Source organism: Ambystoma mexicanum, chromosome 7p (assembly GCF_040938575.1).
Source record: "Ambystoma mexicanum isolate Mex_15411 chromosome 7p, UKY_AmexF1_1, whole genome shotgun sequence".
Lineage (NCBI taxonomy): Eukaryota > Metazoa > Chordata > Amphibia > Caudata > Ambystomatidae > Ambystoma > Ambystoma mexicanum.
Window position 1 is genome coordinate 953,374,440 of NC_090939.1, and position 18,405 is coordinate 953,392,844.

General features: G+C 45.2%; 1 protein-coding gene across 2 annotated transcripts in view; it reads left to right on the top strand.

The window, feature by feature from the left end:
- POLA1 (DNA polymerase alpha 1, catalytic subunit) overlaps positions 1 to 18,405 on the top strand; it is a 2,474,741-nt gene that overhangs the window by 205,951 nt on the left and 2,250,385 nt on the right. For both annotated transcript variants that reach the window (XM_069637299.1, XM_069637300.1), the window contains exons 12-13: positions 172 to 288; positions 15,423 to 15,497. In XM_069637299.1, coding sequence (XP_069493400.1) covers positions 172 to 288; positions 15,423 to 15,497 — 192 coding nt within the window. The remainder of the gene's footprint in view (positions 1 to 171; positions 289 to 15,422; positions 15,498 to 18,405) is intronic.

An 18,405-nucleotide genomic window follows, 5' to 3' on the forward strand; every position in this document is an offset into this window, starting at 1 on the left:
CAATACAAACCCTTCTGTGTAATTACCCAGGTCCTTATTATAGCAACTGAAGCTTCAGCTGCTATTGTTCTGAATCATCATATTGAATTTGATAACCTTTTGTAGATGTAGGCGTAGAACGTTTGGGTTGTGCTCTCATACACACTTGCTTTTTTTTCCCCCCCTTCTTAGCAAGTGGATCTTTCCTCTGGCAAGGAAACAGGAACTCCTGTCTCGATGATGAATGTGTACCAGGAGTTTAATGAACGTATCGCAGAGAAATTCAAGCTAATGAAGTTCAAGTCAAAGGTATGTCCCGGTTTATAGTCCCCCTACTGGATCATCACGATACTCGTGCAAAGTATATATGCTGTTCTCCAAGTTTGAGAAATTGTCTACAACCTGATGCCAAACTGAATACCGTTTGCAGAGATGTATTTTAACAATTGAAGTTCCCGTCAGGTTTTTGGTGTAGTTGAATTGTAAGGTCACATAGAGCCTACTCCCTAAGTGTATTTTAAGATTTTACTCCCCCCGCACCCCCCCAGCTGTGCACTCCCCCCGTATAACACCCCTTCTGGGACTGAAAATGGTTTACATTTGCCTTATAATGTGGTTCAATCTAAAACGCGGTGCTCTTTTGAGATCTGCCGTCTCTGTAGCATATATATGAATGTTTGTTGAGCCTGTAGAGCAAGTTGTATTGGTTTTTATCTGCTGCGGGAATCCAATCAAGTGTACTGTTTAGTGTTGCATGTTCTCTGGGGGATGTGGTTTACCCCCCTTTATTCCTGTGAATTTTGCCTATATTAAACATTTATTTTGCCTCCTTTCCCCCTTAGACAGCAACATGCAAGTAGTGATTGGGACATTTTCAATGGAACCTGGGGGAGGCTTCTGACCTGATTAGGTTTAATATTCATACTTTTGTTTCAAATTGATGCCTTCCTCCCAGAGATTTTAGAAAAGATGTTCCAGACGGCTGCTTGTCTGGAAGACTTTTCATAGGTGCCAAGGGGGGTGCTGGCTGTCTCCTCTTTCACTCCAATCTGTGTCAGTGTCTCTCCTGTGATGTGTGGGGGTGAGTTGGTGAGCAGAGTCCACCCTTTTACATCGGTTCCTTTTTGCAACAGTCCCAGACATGGTCTTTATGATAACAGCCACTTTGAGTTTTGTCAGCATCCTGATGCCCACGTTGACCTGGGCACATTTGACATCTGTTTGGCTGTTTTTTCAACATCACTTGCAGGAGTAGGATTTGGAGAATCCAACCTCGAGCAACAAGGTTGTTTAAACCAGAGCCGAAGTTAACAACATTGAGTAGCTTAAGACCCCTCGAGAAAGTATGAGTTGCTTTACTAGTTGCGTAATCTATTTGCCTAGAGGGTCAGGCTCTCCTCCCCAGGGCAATGTATCAGTTGTAATTGCCCATACAGGATGGAGGAAAGGGGACGGGACGTAGGAGTAATTAAGTGTTACTCAACGTAGTGACTAACTTACTCCTAGTCCATAGACCCCTTTCCTCCATACCTCCCACCATCAATCCCCCTATAATAAGACCAGTAAGGTTATTAAAGCGTAATACCGCTGATGTGTCAAATGGGGACTGAGTTGTGGCGCCGGTGGGCGGGGTTAGGGGAGCCCACGTGCCAGTAAATTTAAAGGGGATATGTCTTTGGTGGAAAAAGGTTTCTGGTCCCGTTCATCGCGAGGGACACCCATGCAGGATGGAGGAAAGGGGACTATGGACTAGGATTACGTTAGTCACTCCGGTGTGTAACACTCCATTTCTTTTTGACAACAGGAATCCACCCTCCCTTATACATGACTTGGTAGCCCCTGTATCTGATTCCTAGTAATTTCATCGAAACTGTAGCATCGAAATGCCACAGCATCGAAACCAAACCATTGTTTACCAATGCATCGACATGTTATCTATTACATGTAAACATGCTTTTCCATCTCAACCAGTCCAGCGAAAATATAAATGGACTGGTTTCAATGGAAATGCACTTTTACATTCAGAACTTACAAATTCATCTTGTACAAAAAGTATTTAATCATTTGCACATTACCTATAAGTCACAATGTTAATTATGGTTATTAAATATATGAATTTAATTGCTATACCATTTTAAATAAGAGTACATCAGTTTTCTCTTTACCGATTTTGTTTCTATTTAGAATTGGAGTCATCTATCAAAAGCACAGTCCACAACTTCTGCAAACCAAAGGTCATGGATCAATATATCACATCCGCAATTACATCACTTACCACTTATCCTTTTTTAATTAAATTTTACTGATTCAACAAATAGTTTTTTTCGGATGAACGATCACGTCCAAATATTTATTGAAAGACTGCTCTCTTGCTTATTAGCATTGTTAAGTTTGCCTATTTGGTCTTATTAATAGACCAGGCTGATCGATCTACTAGTCACGACATCAGTCATAACCTATCACGCAGCACAAAACGTTTTGAAATCATTAACCCGATCAAATATGGTGATTCGGGATGCCCGCAACATCATACGCACACACAGAGCGTCATGACACTATGCTTAAAAAGAGCGGCCATCTTTGAACCAATCGTGCTCTCCGTCTAACTTTGAAACGCTGAAAGGAAACAAACGCTAGTCTCAATAGTAAGACTATCAGATGAGACGAAATAGATTGTTGCCTTATTTCGAATCAATTTTCACGCATAGCCTGCATAAATTTGACAGCACTAGACATTTGGATCATTTTTTTCGATTTACTTTTAGATGCAAACTTATTGCTGAGAATCCGCAATGCGCTTAAAGGGGGAAACCCCAAATAAAATACTGTCCCTAACAATCAAGTTCGTAACAAGCATATACGGGACATCCTGCGTGCTACTGTTAAACCGGATGGATTAACACAAGGAGATTAAGCCTTCTCGTCTTGTAAATAAGGTGAGATTCTAAACATAGGATTTCCGCAATACGTGATTGATCAAGGATTATTAAAGATTCCATACCAATACTGATCATACATCTAAACCATGAACACAGGTTGAGTCACGAAAATGTTTCTACTAATTTAAGAGAATATGTATCGGAAATATGTAATTAACTGCCTCGTTCTGTCTTGAGTTAGAATTTTTCTTTCTTATCAAAAACTTTTTTTTTTTTTTTAAACACTAAATTTGTTTATTTGCTTTTTAGGAATATATCACCATATTGTATTGAATAATTAAAATTCAATGAATTTGTTATTGTGACACCCTCCTGAAGAACCAATACCAATGGTGAAACACGTGTCGAGGGAACCATACAATAAACAAATATTTTCTCATTCCGTATGGAGTCTTGTGAAAAATGTTTGATCATAAAAAAAAAGTGCGCTGGAATTTAGTGACTAGTATCACATCATTTTGTTAAATTTTTGATACATTGAGCAGTCTGTCAAACAAATATTATTCATTTCGATACTACCATCGAATTAAAGTCAACGAAAGGGTACTCCGATGGTAAGGGTTTTCCTTGCATATAATTCAATGGTATGGTGTTAGATAAAATTGCATTTGATGGAATGACTAGAGACCATATCTAACAGGAAGAACTCTCTTGGTCCTAATTTCACTGCTACTCTGGTTCCTCTTCAGGGTTGTCATTTACTGCTAGGGCTGGACATGCACACACTCTGTGGGCGCGCCTATTTGGGTGTGATGTTTGACTGGAAGGGATTCCCTCCTAGAACACTGACCCTCAGTGAAGTGGGGTACCACATTCTGGCCCAGTACTACTGCACTTCCTGATGCTTGTTCTGATGTGCTTGGGAGTGCTATCCTACCCTCTACCTGTCCCACTGGGGTTTGTGGCTGGGCATGGGGGTGTGGTGGCTGTCCCTGCTGTGGTTGTGTTTGTTGGGGTTGTATCTGCTGTCTCTGCTGTACAAAGGAGTCTTGCTGTTGCGCCATTTGATATGCCTGCGCTTGTTGCCCAAAGGGACATGTGCGTGCAAAGTTCCACTTGTTCCTGCACATGAAACACGGTCCAAAGAACCTGTAGCCTATCCCCTGTATCATCCTCCTCCTCCCCCTTTTCTGCAAGTATACTCGCTCCAGTGTGAAAAATCCTCCTTGTGGCTAATTCCCCTGCTGTTGTGTTCCCCATTGTGGAACTTAAGGTGGTGGCATATATTCCCCAGGCGGGGGCATGTTCCCTTCGCGGAATCCTGCCTCTTTGACGGGTCTCGCTGCGGCAGTGTCGGGTACGAGCATTGCCCCTTCCGTTGTGTACTGCGCAAGTTTTATCTGCACCAGCCCGTTTTCTGCCCTAGTGGCATTTTCTACTGCCAGTCTCTCACGTTCCTGCTTCCTCTTACAGAAGTGTACTATTATTGCCTGTATTATTGGCCATCCCTTCGCCTCTAGCCCTATTATTTTGTCTAAGGAGGCCTGGCCATGGTATGGTGAAATAAAGGAATGCACTCCTCCCATGATTTTCGTGTTTCCAATGTCCAGAGCGCCTGGACCGGTTTGTCTGCCATATCACGTTGCGTCTCCTCTCCCCTTCTGTGTATTAAGGGCATCTGCGTCGCTCAGGGCCCTGTCTCAAGTACCAACCCCCCACCCAACACCCTCTGTGATCTGTGCCAGTCCTATTTTACTTTCTCCTTCCGGCTGCTCTGGATGCTTGAGCAGGCTCTTCTTGGTTCTTCACGTTGTCCACTTCTCTCCCTATCGGGTGTCCACTGTTCATCCTCTGCTTCGCTTATCTCTTCTTCCATCTATTCCTCTTCTGATACTTTACTGTCCTTGTCCCCCATTTCCGTCTCCTCCTACCCCCGTCTTGTTCTGCATTGTCCAGTGAACAAATTATCTTAATGTCTACCTTTGTCCATCTTCCGTATTTCCCCTCTCCCTATCTTTGCTTTGCTCCTCCTTTTGAATAACTCCTAGCGTTGTTAAACACTGCGTCCACGTGTTGTCGTATCGAAGTACTTCCTCTCCCCCTATCGTGCAAGTCGTCCCTTTGTGTTTCTCTACTTTTCTTTTTTCCTTCCCCCCCCTGCCTCTATATCTGGGGACACCCACTGTAGGTTCATATACCAGGCAGGTCTTAATGCTGGGTTTTCTATGTAGGACTGAGGCGGGGCACAAGGCTGGTCTGTTGCCTCCTCTTTTAATGTCTGGCTTTGTGGGCTTGCCCCTTTTTTCTTTGTACAGTTTCCAGAGCCCCAATATATTTTGGCTGCTCTTTAACTTGGAGCCTTTGTACTTTGTTAGTAAAAACAAGAACATATTTTCTATTTTACTATCAAACTTTTCCTCCCTTGGCCATGCATAGAAACACTGACCTGCAGTTTCCTGAACCTATATCCCGAAATGCCATTATTCCCTTCTTCTCCCCTTTTTTATGTAGGTCCTAGTGATCACCTTAACTCTTTCCTATCCCCCGCCCCTTTATTCACATATCACACACTCCATTTTCTTCTGTGTACCCCCTTTTCGCTCTGGCCCTCTCCAAAGGCCTATCCACTCACTTTGTGTTAGTACATCATCCACTGGCTCACCTTTTACTATATTGGTGAATGCAGACCTCAAACTGTGCCCTTCCCCTCCGACATCCACCGCTAAAATGCCAAGCACAGTATTGTACACCCTTCCACCTCAGTTCATGGAACAAGACGAACAAATACGACTTAATAACACATGCTCTTTTCTTGCTACTCAGCCAAACACTGCTTCAACAAATTTAAAAAAAGGCACCCTTCTCCTCAAATGAAGTAACTATACAATTGACGGTACTCTGTGCAACTCCCGTCTGACTGCGTCCGCCTCCTGCTACGCACCGCCTCGCTGTAACAAAGATGTGCCCACTCACACACATCCACTCACTATGGAGCAGAGTGCACTAAAATTTACAACTTCTATGGCTGATCGTCCTCCCACCTTGAGGATGCGTCCTAAACACTAAGAAAATATCCCTCCCCCTGCGTGGGCATGCAACCACGGGTACACTTGCATGTCTTAGAGATCCTCGAGCCCTATCACCCCAGAATCTTCCTTGCTAGCTCGCTCCTCCTTCTGGGCACAGGGCGGCAGTCGGGAGCAGGTATACCATTGCGAACTCCGCGTCTGTAGGGCCTCCTCTGTGTTGCACATAGAACTGGTCTATGGTCGCCAGACCCGCGCCCCAGGAGGGTGGCCGGAATACCCTCAGTTGGTTGCGGGAACTAAGGATCTCGCCGGGGCCTCCAAAAATATATCGGGGTCAGGTGGGGTCCTTGAGCCTGTAATCCATTTACCAGCAATAATTCAAGACGGAGCGCATACACCAGGCAAGAAGAAACTGTTTATTACAGCTGGGCAAGCCCAAATCAAACCGCACAGTGGAACATAACTGGTTAATGAGAGCTGACAAAACCGCCCACTGCAGTCAGATCTTCAATACAGCGAATGCAATGTTTGCATGATTGGAAATATTTACTTAGTGGTGCGAGATATCGCGTGTCCTACAAAGCTGATTGGTGGGATCATGTCAGTCACCTATAGCTAGAAATGATTTGAGCAAACAGACCTGCCCTCCCCTGGCCTGTTCCTTCCCCTTATGGCGCCACATTACTTCCCACTCCCCATAGATTAATTGTTAGAAACTATGCAATCATGCTGACCTCTGCCTCTTTATTAGCCTGCCATTGGTCAGCACACATAGGAAAACGCATACGCCCTGGGCTGGTGGGAAGGGAAACTTTTACATGGAATCCGACCAATGAGGGGCCTCGTAGGCATCATCGAGGACAGGCATACTTGTTGCATTTTACAGGCACCAAAACTCGGTTCCATGTGTTAATATCCCCGCAAAAATATTGCCATACAAAAATATTGCCATATTTTTCTAGCAATATTAAGGCATGGTACCTGCGGGGGGACACCCCAGCTCCCAAAAAATCCTATTATCCCCAATAAAAATATCGCATACGGCCGTTCCCGACGAATACAGCAATATTTTTGGTGGGGATATTACCTGATACCCAAAACTCACCTTCCGATTGGCTCCTCCTGAATCACCTTTTCATTCCACCCCCTTCTTCCCCAGACGCACCAGCCAAAGGGTCATTTGAAACCGCTGATTGTTCTGTGAGTGTGCCTCCCTGGATCTAGCTTGGTGATTTTTAAATTCCCCTGATCTGTGATCACACTTGAGACTGGCATGCTGGCCTTGTGTGTATCGAGTTGTTCCGTTGCCAGCGACCGCTGTCTCCTGGGGACGGTCAGCCAGAATGAATCTTCCCCACCCCACTATCGTGGAGTGTTCATGCAAATTTCTAGGTGGCCTGCTGTAATGGGCCTGCCTGAAACATCTCCATGTATTCTACTCACCTGTCGTTTTCACCTGACTCTAGCTGCGCGGCAGCACCCTATGTGTTTGTGTCATACTTATCTTGCGCCTCCCGATGTCTCCCCTTCAGCACTTCTGCCCCTAGTTTCTTGGGCTGCATACGTGCTCTTGGCACTTGCATTACATCCTTCAATGATACCTTGTCCCACCCCTGGGGGTACCTCTTCCCGCCCCTGTTGTTCCCGCATCTGGTAAATGGGTCCCCTGGACAGCGCTGTATCATCACCTTTATTGCAGAAATGAAGGAAGAAACCTGAGGAAGGGAGGACACAAGTGAAGAAACGTGGGGGCCAATGGAGGAAACGTGGGGGCCAATGGAGGAAACGTGGGGGCCAATGGAGGAAACGTGGGGGCCAATGGAGGAAACGAGGGAGGAATTAAGATGCAAGCTCCTAAAGATTTGGTTCAGAGACCGTGTGAGAACCAAGTAAGTACATTGACTTTCTTTTAGGGCTGGGACAAGATTCCCTATCCATTGATATGAATACCCGAGCAGCCAAAGACCCCGATGAACGAAGAGACTCTTTAAGGGCAAGAGGGGGGCAGCCAGCAAACATGGAATGGTGCCCTCCCAATGGGAGTGTGGAGTGTAAGATTTTCATTTTAGTGCTAAATCTCCCTCACTTGTGAGGACCCCTGAACTTTTTGCTGGACAGTTGGATTATTTATCCTTGTTCCTCAGTGAGTGGGAACCTTTTTTCACACTCTGCGTTTTTTTCCTCTTTTTATGGGTGTCCTTTTTTAGACTCTCCATAGTGACATTTTGATTTAATCCTTTGACAACTTTTTGGCATCTACATTTTATTGTAGCAGCACACATCACTTTATGTGCAGTGTTGCTGGTTTGCCCTTTTGGCTCCCCTTTTTATTTTCTCAGGTGTACCTTGTGTGAACTGTTCCCAAGGGTAGAATGAATATTTATATCCTCTATACACTTTATTTGGTTATAGCACACCCCACCTTAAGTGGAGTGCTGGGGAGTTAGTGTGTCCCCTTTCTCACTATCACTGTAATATTTCAGTTACATAGAACAGCTTAATCTAAATGGCTGGTGGCAGTGAACCTTTTTTACCAATTCGGTACAGCTTACTCGCAGGCTGTTTCCACAGCTCCAGTACGGCACCCGTGGTTGCCCATTTTACCAAAATGGCGCTGGTCTTCTTTTTTCACCATTCTTTGTTTTCTTGTCCTTTCTTGGGCCTTCCCCCGCCCCCCTACTTTTCAGGGTGGGCAATTCCTTTGTGTGGGCTTTGTCTTTGTCGGTAGACCTCAGGTTAAGGCAGGAAGTGAGGGAGGAGTCCAAAACTATGCAGCCCTTCGTCTGCCTTCCTGGACTGCTGGGATCCAGTTCCAGCTGGGAGGTTGGTTGTCCTGAAAGGACTCCCACCACTCAGGTTTGAATTTTGCACGCTTGTTTATTTGGCTGGGTTCCTGTATAAAGGTCCTCTCTTGGAAGCCTAGAGGTAGTCGACCACTGGAACCAAATCTGAAGAGGAAGGTGAAGGAAAGCCAGCTGAGACTATTTCCAGCGACCGGAGAGCCTGCTGTGTAACCAGAGCTTGCTGTTACCCTTCCTTCCAAGCGACCTGGGCGGTCCCGAAAACGATGACCCAGAGCCTGGTGAGATCCACTAGACTCAAGACGACGTGCATTTCGAGCCATCCCACGACTGGCTGCGACCTTGCTGGGCTGCAATACCCCAATACCCTGGAACCTCGAGCCATTGCGCAGTACATGGTCTTCCGAATCTTGCAGAAACTTTGGGGGCATCTTGCTGGTCCTCCGGAGACTTGATTTGAATCAGTGTTGGAACAGATTAGCAATGGGAATCCAACTGCGATATTCAGTCTTCTCCTGGCTCCTGAGAAAGGGCGCCAGAAACTACAGAGACTCAACCAGCCTCGAAGACCTCTTGCCTGGAGCCTTCCGTGTTGATCCTTGCTTAAAATTCCCTCCAGTGTCCTTTCTTCAGTCACCACTGTGTTGGCTGGGGTATTACTTACCTTAAGCCTTGTGTGATTCCTGTGAAGCTTTGGTGGCGATTCATGTGATTGGCACAAATCCCTCTAGGGTGTCTTCTGTGAAGTCTCTGGAACATTTCTACAACTCTAAAGTAAAATACTTACTTGTTTGAACAGCTTTCCTCAGCAACTCTGACTTTTCCTACATTTGTGCTTATCCTGGCCTGTCTATTGGCCCCTAGAGTACTAGTGACCACCTCCTGCCACAGAAAACTCATGCTTCAAGAATAGGGAAGGACTTTATAAGGTTTGGGCCTTTTGCCTTGAAATGTAGCAAGTGTTTAAAAGTACTTGCTTGTGAACAAGTTTGTTTGGTAACTGTTCCTCTGAAATATGAACATTTACAAAAGTTCCTACTTGCGTTAGAATGTGTACTTCTACCCTTATTAAAAGTATATAAGGTTAATTTACTTGACTGTGAATTGAATGCTCCTCTCCCAAAAGTAACGCTGTTGGATTCACTTAGTTATTTCTGTTTAGAATATGTCTCTAAGTTCACCAACTGGGGGTTGTCTCCCCTGAACTGCTGTATAGCCTGTCTAGAATAAGTCTGCCTTGGGTTTTACCTACCTTGAACAGCTGTGTGCCATTCTGAATAAGTGTATTGTGCGTTTAGCTGACCTTGGCCCGTTTTGTGCAATCCTAAAATAGTGTAAAGAGTTATTGCTTACCTTAGTCTGTGTTCCACTGATCTGAAAAGCAACTGTAATCGTTTACAACCTTAGGTCTTACTCACAGGGTATAACGGAGTGTTATCCTGAATGTAGTTATAGGTTCATACTGGTCCATGAATTTGTGTTCCACTATTCAGAAAGTATCCTGGTAACGGGCTTGGTTTACTATGTGATTTCTTAACTGAGTGTCACTGCATGACAGACTGAGTCTATTACACTTGAGATAATGACGGTAATCTAAAAGTAACTTGTGGTTTTACTACTGCTGAATAGGCGTGTTCTATTCTAAATGTGTAATTGGGACTGACTTCTCTAGAATCACTGTTTGTTATAATGAACAAGGTTTAAGCTCTGGTCTGTGTACCTTCAGCATTGTGTTGTGTTTTTATACTGTGTTTGATTCTATGACAAAGTACTTACCCACCAGGATTTACCTTGGCCTACTTGTGTTTATAATAACTTTCTTTTTTTGTAATTCTTACACGCAGAAGTGTTTCTTTTGAACCATTTGTATGCTACAGTTTCTTTGTACTTTCCTCCAGCCCGCTCACTCCTAAAATAAACCTGGCTGCTCTGTCTAGTCTACAACATACTCTGGTGGTACAGACTTAAACTAAGATTGGAGTTTTGTACTGTCTCAGTTGTATGGTTTCGTGTAGGCCTTAGTTGGATTTCAGAAAAACTGTCCTAATAAGGAGCAACGGTTAATGGTGACCCAGGATGGCCGTAGTCGGAGCTGAAGCAGAATGGTGACCCACCACTGATATAGGTGACTGAAGCTTCCCACCTTTGGCCGTTTAGCCCAAGAAGATTTTGTGGGAAAGCAGGAACCTGAACAGTCTGAAAAGAGGATGGCCAGTCCATCTAACAAGTAGGACGGAAGACATATAGAGCCAAGGCAAAGGACTCATCCGGTATGGCAGAATCTGGTCCTAGAAAATCAGCAGGCCATCTTTGTGGCAAATCCTCCAGCAATTCAGGCAAGAATCAATTAATTTTGAAGAATGCACATGGAGTCTCCTACATACGCACATTGGGTCATGGGCTGGCTTACGTTAGCTTGCCAATCACGCAGAAGGAAGACCGTTTTTGTCATCCAACCACAAGGCTGGGCCTGAACTGCAAAACAGCGGTCCACACACACTATGTACCCCACTGGCTGCCATACTGGTATATTTCGCTACTAATCCAGTAAAACTGGCTGCAACCCTGGTGAATAAATTACAGCTGCCATCAGCCTACTGCATAACACCACTGTAGGGTGATTGCTCCACTAAGCTAAAATGATGTTTACAACAAACGCCTGTCCTAGAAATGATCTGTGATAGCATAGGACAGCACACCAAAAAGAGTTCCAGTGGCAGGGTGGGCTTCGGGTGAAGTTCCTCTGACCACAGAAAATGTGAAATTGCCAGGAAAACCATCGGTGGTACCATGAAATGGGAAGGGAGTACCCCGAACATGGATTTCTGTTCTAAAAATTGTGAAGCTTGAAAGCATCCTTAACCCCTTAAATGCCAAGGACGAGGTATCGGGTCCTCAGCACTACGTTTGCAGTGCTGAGGATGAGATAGCTCGTCCTTTGCAGTGCTTACTTTGGGGGGGGGGGTCGGATCCCCCTCCTGTTGCTGCAGTGATCCTCCTGACCCCCAGGCAATGAAGGGGAGGATTTCCTCTTCCATGCCTGGGGGTGGCCGTGATGCTACATGTGCCCCCCCTGAGCAAACAGCCCCTCCCAACCTAAAAAGGCAAATGCAGCTGGCACCATATTTTATTTGCCTTCTATGGGGGCAGATGGGTGCTGATTTGCCCACATGGCAGGCAAATCCACAGTGAACACTCCAAGGTTAGGCACACTTGGCATCAGGGGGCTGGCCCCATGCCTGTGAGCCAGCCCCCCTCAGTAATCATTCTGAGGGGGGCTGAGTAATCCCCCCCCCCCCCGAGAGGCAGATCCTTTCTGCTACCCGGGTGGGGGGCAAAGGTGAGGGTCTGGCCCCATTTTGCCCTCCGTGGGAAGGGAAGTAGAATGTCACACTAGACAACCAGGGAATTGATTTTGGGGTTGGGAGCCCGTTCAGGCCAAACAGCCCTTCCGCCCCCCAGAAAAGCCACAAAGGTGGCACAATGTTATTTTGCATCCTTTGGGTGCATATCAGTGCAGTTTTGCACCGATTTACCCCCAGGGAAGGCAATACATTACACTCCATATAAAGTGGAGCCCTTCGGGGTATCTGGGGGGGGCTGGTCCAGTGCCTGTGGTCCAGCCCCCTAGGTATTCCCCCTCCTTCCAGGACAGCCAGACACTTACTGTTTCCCTGGGTGGAAATATTGGGGTTCTGGTCCCATTTTGCCACCCCTGGGAGAGCACCCCCCCTAGCCAATCCACCTCACCCCCAAGAAATGACAAGATGGCATCATGCTTTGCCTTCTTGGTGGCCAAATTAGTGCGGTTTTGCACCATTTTGCCCCCCAAGGGATGCGAAACAACATAGGGCAATTTTACCAGAGGCACACTTGGAGGCATGAGGGGGCTGGCCCATACTTGTAGGACCAGAAACCTCAGGAATCTCCCCATGGAGGGGGCAGATCCTTTCTGCTTCTAAGCAACGTGGGAGATCGGGGGGGCAACATTGAAGGTCTGATCCCATTTTGCTAAACCTCAATGCGGTCAGGAACACTAAGCTGCCAGGGAAAATATTTTGGGGTTTGGGGTGGGGGGGGGGCTGTTTTGTCCCCTGCCTGTCTCTGTACCCCCTGCCGACCTGGATTTCTGGCCAGACCATGTTAGAGCTTTCCCTCCAGGCAGGGATGGGGACCTAGCAGGGGCTCCCTTGGACCACAGCTGGACTTGTGGACGGTCGACCCATATTGTAGACGAGCGCTCAAGGCTGGGGGCAGTACCCTAGGCTGTCATGGAGCTCTGGCCGTGCAGTGTTACAGCTTTTCCCTCCGGGGAGGGACGGTGACCCTGACAGATCGTCTGATGTCCGCTGCTGGGCTTGGTGGGATGGGGGGTGGTGGTCTTCCCACATGCAAGACAGACCCCCAAGGCCGGGGGCAGCAGCACAGACCATCCTGGTGCTCTGGCCTGGCTGTTAGGTTTTCCCTCCAGGGAGGGAAGGGGACCCTGCAGGGGCTCCCTTGGACCATCGCCTCTCATGGGAGACAGGCGGTCCTGGCTGGGCACATCACCCCTGACTGTCCTGGAGCTCTGGTTGTGCTGCATTACAGATGTTCACCCTCAGGAGGGATGGTGTCCCTGCTGGTGCTCCCTTGCACCGGGGCTAGGCTTGTGGACGGTTGACTCACATGGGAGACAGGTGCCCAAAGCTGGGATCAGCACACCCAAACGTCTTTTTTCTTTGGCTGTGCCGCGTTACGGCTTTCCCCTCTGGAGATGGATGGTGACCCATGTAGGGGCTCCCTGAGGCTGTCGCTGGACTTGGGTCCGGTCGACCCTTTTTCTTTTCTGCCCAGGTAAGCACACCAACACATTTGAGCTACTGTTTTCATCGGAAAAACCTGTGGGGCAACTTGGGAAGGTAGGACATGTGATGTTGCTGGTGTGTTTTGGTGGTTTCCTGGTGGGAAATGTCTGAAATTGTGAGGGGTTTTCGCTACATTTTGGACTTTGTCAGGTCTTGTGGGTAATACATTCTAGGGCGATTTACGCAAGTCAGACCTCTTTGGATTCCCACCGGGGTCTTCATTTCAGATATGCATGGGGTTCCGTATTTTTCTTGGTGGCTGCAACACCCAAGGCACAAATCTATGGATTCCCCACAAGACCAAATCCAGTAGAAATGTGATCTTCCCATTGTTTTTGGTGTACCAGTGTTTTTGCCTTTTCCCTTTGTGCCCAGGTCAGTGCACCCACACATTTGAGGTACTGTTTCTGTCGGGACACTTGTGGGACGGTAGGACATTTGTTGTTTTCTCTTGGTTTTGGTAACGTTTTCATTCATTTCCTACTGCACTTTCTTGCACAACCCTTTAATTTCCCAAATGTGACCTGCATTTAGTCGCTGCTTTAGGCACTGTACGCTTTTGTAACCTCTGCAAGTCACCTATCCTTCAAATGGTCTGCATGTGCTCTTTCAATAAATGTATGCTTGCCATTCTTTACCACATTCCAGTTCTTTATTTTTAAATGCCAATTATGTCTTTTTAGGCCATCAGCATAAAAGTCCTGTGTACTATGGCTCAGTTTATGGCTCGTGATGATGCTTGTTTTGTGAAACATTACGAAAAATGGCATTTCCTAACTAGATGAGTTAGGGAATGTAGCGGTGCATTGATTTTCTCCGTATTCACAGAAACCATTACCTTACAAGTGTAAACATGTCGAGCACATACTTTTTCTTCTCTCACTTTTCGAATTTTTTCCCCAAACTATGGGAATTATAGGCACATAGTTGTTGCCTGACCTGCACAAATGACTCCTTCCTGAACTTGGAATTTTGTCTACTTTTCAGAAATGTATGCCTTTCTGTATTCCCATTGAGCTTTCCTACACACCTCTCCCGTTCCATCCAAACATTTCCTAATCAAAAAGGAAAAATCGCCTACCTCTCACAAAACAGATGGTAAACTTATGAAAAAACTTGTTTCTTGTTTCCACTCAATCTGTTATTGAAAGCTTGAAAAATGGCGAATTCAGAACTGCAAACCATTTGTTCCTAGCTCTTACAAGAAAAAAAACACAGGCTTCTTTGTACATCATGTTATTGACATTTTCTCAAAAAGCACACAGTGTTGTTACTTTTTCACATCCCTCCCTACAGCAAACGACTAATCTGTGGGGGCATTATGACCATCTACATGTGGGAAGAAAATAGTGCAACGTTTTCCAGGATATCACTTGTAAAAAATGAAACGTGTGAAATGTCCAAAAAAGGGCTCAGCACTGGGAGCAAAAACCCTCAGCGGTTAAAGAAACCTGTTATATGCACACAAACTCCTTTCCTGAGATGAAAAGAATACCAAAGTGACCAGTTGTTCCAATATTAACCAGTGTATTTGTAGAGCGCATGTTCACCCCCAGATGGATATCTTGGTGCTATTGACAGATGAGATATTTATTGATCACCTACTCGATAGTACTCGTTTTATCGACCTCTGAAGGATAGAGGGCTGAGTGGTCCTAATAGGATTCAAACCTGTAGCCCAGACAAACACAGGCCCCGGCTGTGGATTCATTACTCCACAGAGCCACAGGCCCTGCACGAAATGTCCTCCACTCACGCATGCCAGTACAATCGTGCGCCTTCACATTACATAAATGGTTCATGATAAAGCATTCTGCACTTTGTCATTTTTAGAGTTTTGAAATTATTTAGGTTTTTTCTCCTTATAATATTTATATTTATTTATAGAAAATTGAAAAGAATTATGCCTTTGAGATCCCAGATGTTCCTGCCAACTCAGAATACTTAGAAGTTCGATATTCTGTGAGTATTAATTGAAATGTTCTTCAATGGCTGATCACACATCGTCTCTTAAAGATTGCAAAAGCAATGGTGTATCTTGATGTTTGTAGTCTCTGCTCTTTCAGACTTGAAAAGTTTTCCAAGACTCTGCCACACCACTTGCTAAGTCAATATCCAATCTGGTTAGTTTGAGTATAACACTTTATATTGTAGTCAAGTTGCTAATGGTGTTTCTTTTTTTTAAGTTGTAAGAGTAATGGAAACCCAAATGAAGAGATGGACCTTAATCTAGTTTTTCAGGCTGTTCCCTGGATTGTTACATTTTCTTGTTGGGAGTCTTTTGTACCCTGAATATTTACGTTCCCATTCACTCATCCTGCAAGCTTCTGCATTTCAAGACACGTTTTTAGGGTTTGAAAAATTAAATATCTGACAGTTAATTTGGTTATTAAGTACTCACTTAGCAGAAAATGGAAATTCATTTGTGTAATTGTTTATAGATGCTAATTAAAATGTCGAAGGCGTTACTTCACCTGCCCACCCCGTTTTCAACGTGTTCTTGCACGATTGACCCCTACACTTAATCGTAATATATATTTAAGCAGAATAAAAGTCTATGCGATCACTTTTGTCAAGCGTTGTTCCTGAAATGGTGCTCTCCCTGATTGAGTTCGGTTGGAAGTAGTGCATATTGGGTAGGGACCTTAAGAACTTGTGTTTTTTCAATTTAGGTTTAATACATTCCTACATTTTATTGTTTAATGGCATAACGCCTAATGTTTGTCTTCTAGCCATTCTGTTTTCCTTGCAGGATGATCATATGCATTCCCCCACTAATGCCATTTGTAAAAAACGTCTCATGTGCAGGCTGTGAGTAATTTCTTGTTGCAGTGTTTTTTTCTGATTTCATTTCATAACGAAGGGGAGGAATCAAAGGAGGTGGCTGGGGACGGGGTGATGGGATTATAAGAAAAACAGATGCATCAAGTGATTGCTGCCAGTGGCCCTAGCAAAGGACTAAAATGCAGCAATCAGCACAGCCACCTGCCTTATTATGAGCAAGTACAAATCGCCCCCTGGTGCAGCGGAGATCTTGAGGCCCATTACTGATGCGATAATGAATGGCAAAGAGGATTACCACCTGGCCTGTAAAAGGCATGTGGAAGGGTTTCTGATGAGAAGGCAGACTGGTTTAAACCCTTGCAGTGCAGCCATTTAAATTCATCCTGGCATAAAGAACGGAGAAAGGAATAACTGCTAGTCTGGTGCACTGAATTATACTGTCGCCAGAAATGTTCTTTAAAAAAAAAGCTTTGTGGATGTGTTTTACGGATATATTTGAGTCCGAAAGCAAGCTCCGTTTTTGATTTTAGTGTTCCTATCTAATGGTTTGTTAGGGATGTGCAAGGATGCAGAACCTTAAATCGAGTAGCTCATCACTGGTATACCATTTCTAAGATTTTCGACAGTGTGTCCCTACCATAGTTCATAGAAGGTGATGTGTGCAGGAAAAATAAACCAAGACATTTACTATGGAGGATAAAGTTCTCCTGCGCTGATATCCATTGGGGACTGATCAGTGCTCCCTCCCAAAACAGATGAGCTTAGCAAGGTAAGTGGAGCAAAAGGGCTAATGGTATTGAGTTGGTTAATGGTATATGGGCCACGGTCTTCTTGTAGCAATGTGGACATGGTCTGAAGGCCATGTCTGTGGGGCATAGGCATAACCGTACACTGGAGGTACTGGCCATGGCCAGTGGGCCTGTCTTTAATTATTGGTGCATTTATCCTCTCCTTGCACTTTCTATTCTGCACTTGCACGATCTGAATGTCACAAGGCCTAGTAGGACAGTTATTGTTTTTCTCTTCTGTTCCCCCCACACCCCTGCCTTGTGGCGCCTGGAAAAAACCTTGGCTGTATAGGTACCATGCAAATGCTCAATAAAAGACATAGGCCCAAATAAACCCACACACCTTTAGTTATGTTAAAGTAGAAATGTATTTTATGTACACATGGCAAAGTTATATTCAGGTATGCACCTACTGTTTAAACTAATCAATACAATAGAAAATATCAGCAATACTTTCTCAGGTGAGTAAACCAATAGTAATGGAATGTACCAGTCATGAAAACAGTTCAATGATAAATCAATTCACCTATTCAAGTCACTCAGACAATGTTGTGTTGTAAGGAAAAAGGCTTATTCAGCACCAGCAATAGCCATATACTACTTGGTAATACTTATCAATGATTCTAATTGTTTAGCAGTCCTTCCCGAACTAGATAAAGGTTCTTCAGAGTCAGTAGAGGAACGTGCATAGTCATGTGCAGCAGCAGAAAAGGTAAAGTTCCACAGATATTTAAATTACTTTCAGGTAGGATGCTTTGGTGGAACAAAATTAACAGGGACCTTGGAAAGGACTCCCTATAGGCGCACCAGCCTTGGACATGGACATTTGAGCCCTCCAATAACACGGGAGCAAAAATGTGTTTTGGGGTAATTACTAGCCTGAGCGCCACAGTACCTGAAGAGTGTTGAAGATGGCGCTGGATTCTTTCCTATGCAGCATCGGTGGGCCCTGTCCCCTGTTCCTCGTTTGTGGCAACAAAAGGGTGGGGGAGGGGGGCTCTGGAAGGGATGTCGCAGCAGTCAAGCGAAAGGACCCCCAGCAAGGAATTCTTTGTACTCCTACCCCAATCCCCCCCCCCAACCCCCCCATTCTTGATCTGTGTTTTTGGTGCCTTTTCACAAGCTCCAACAGTGAACGATTACTGTCTGGTCAATCCACTTCAATTCTTTGGTCCTGCACTCTACTGAGGGGACTTTGAGTCTGTCTGATTATTTGGTCTGAGATCATTATTGTAATTCCATCTAGCACAAAAGACGCTTCAAGGTTCTAGAGCACATCATTTGCATTCTTATGTTGG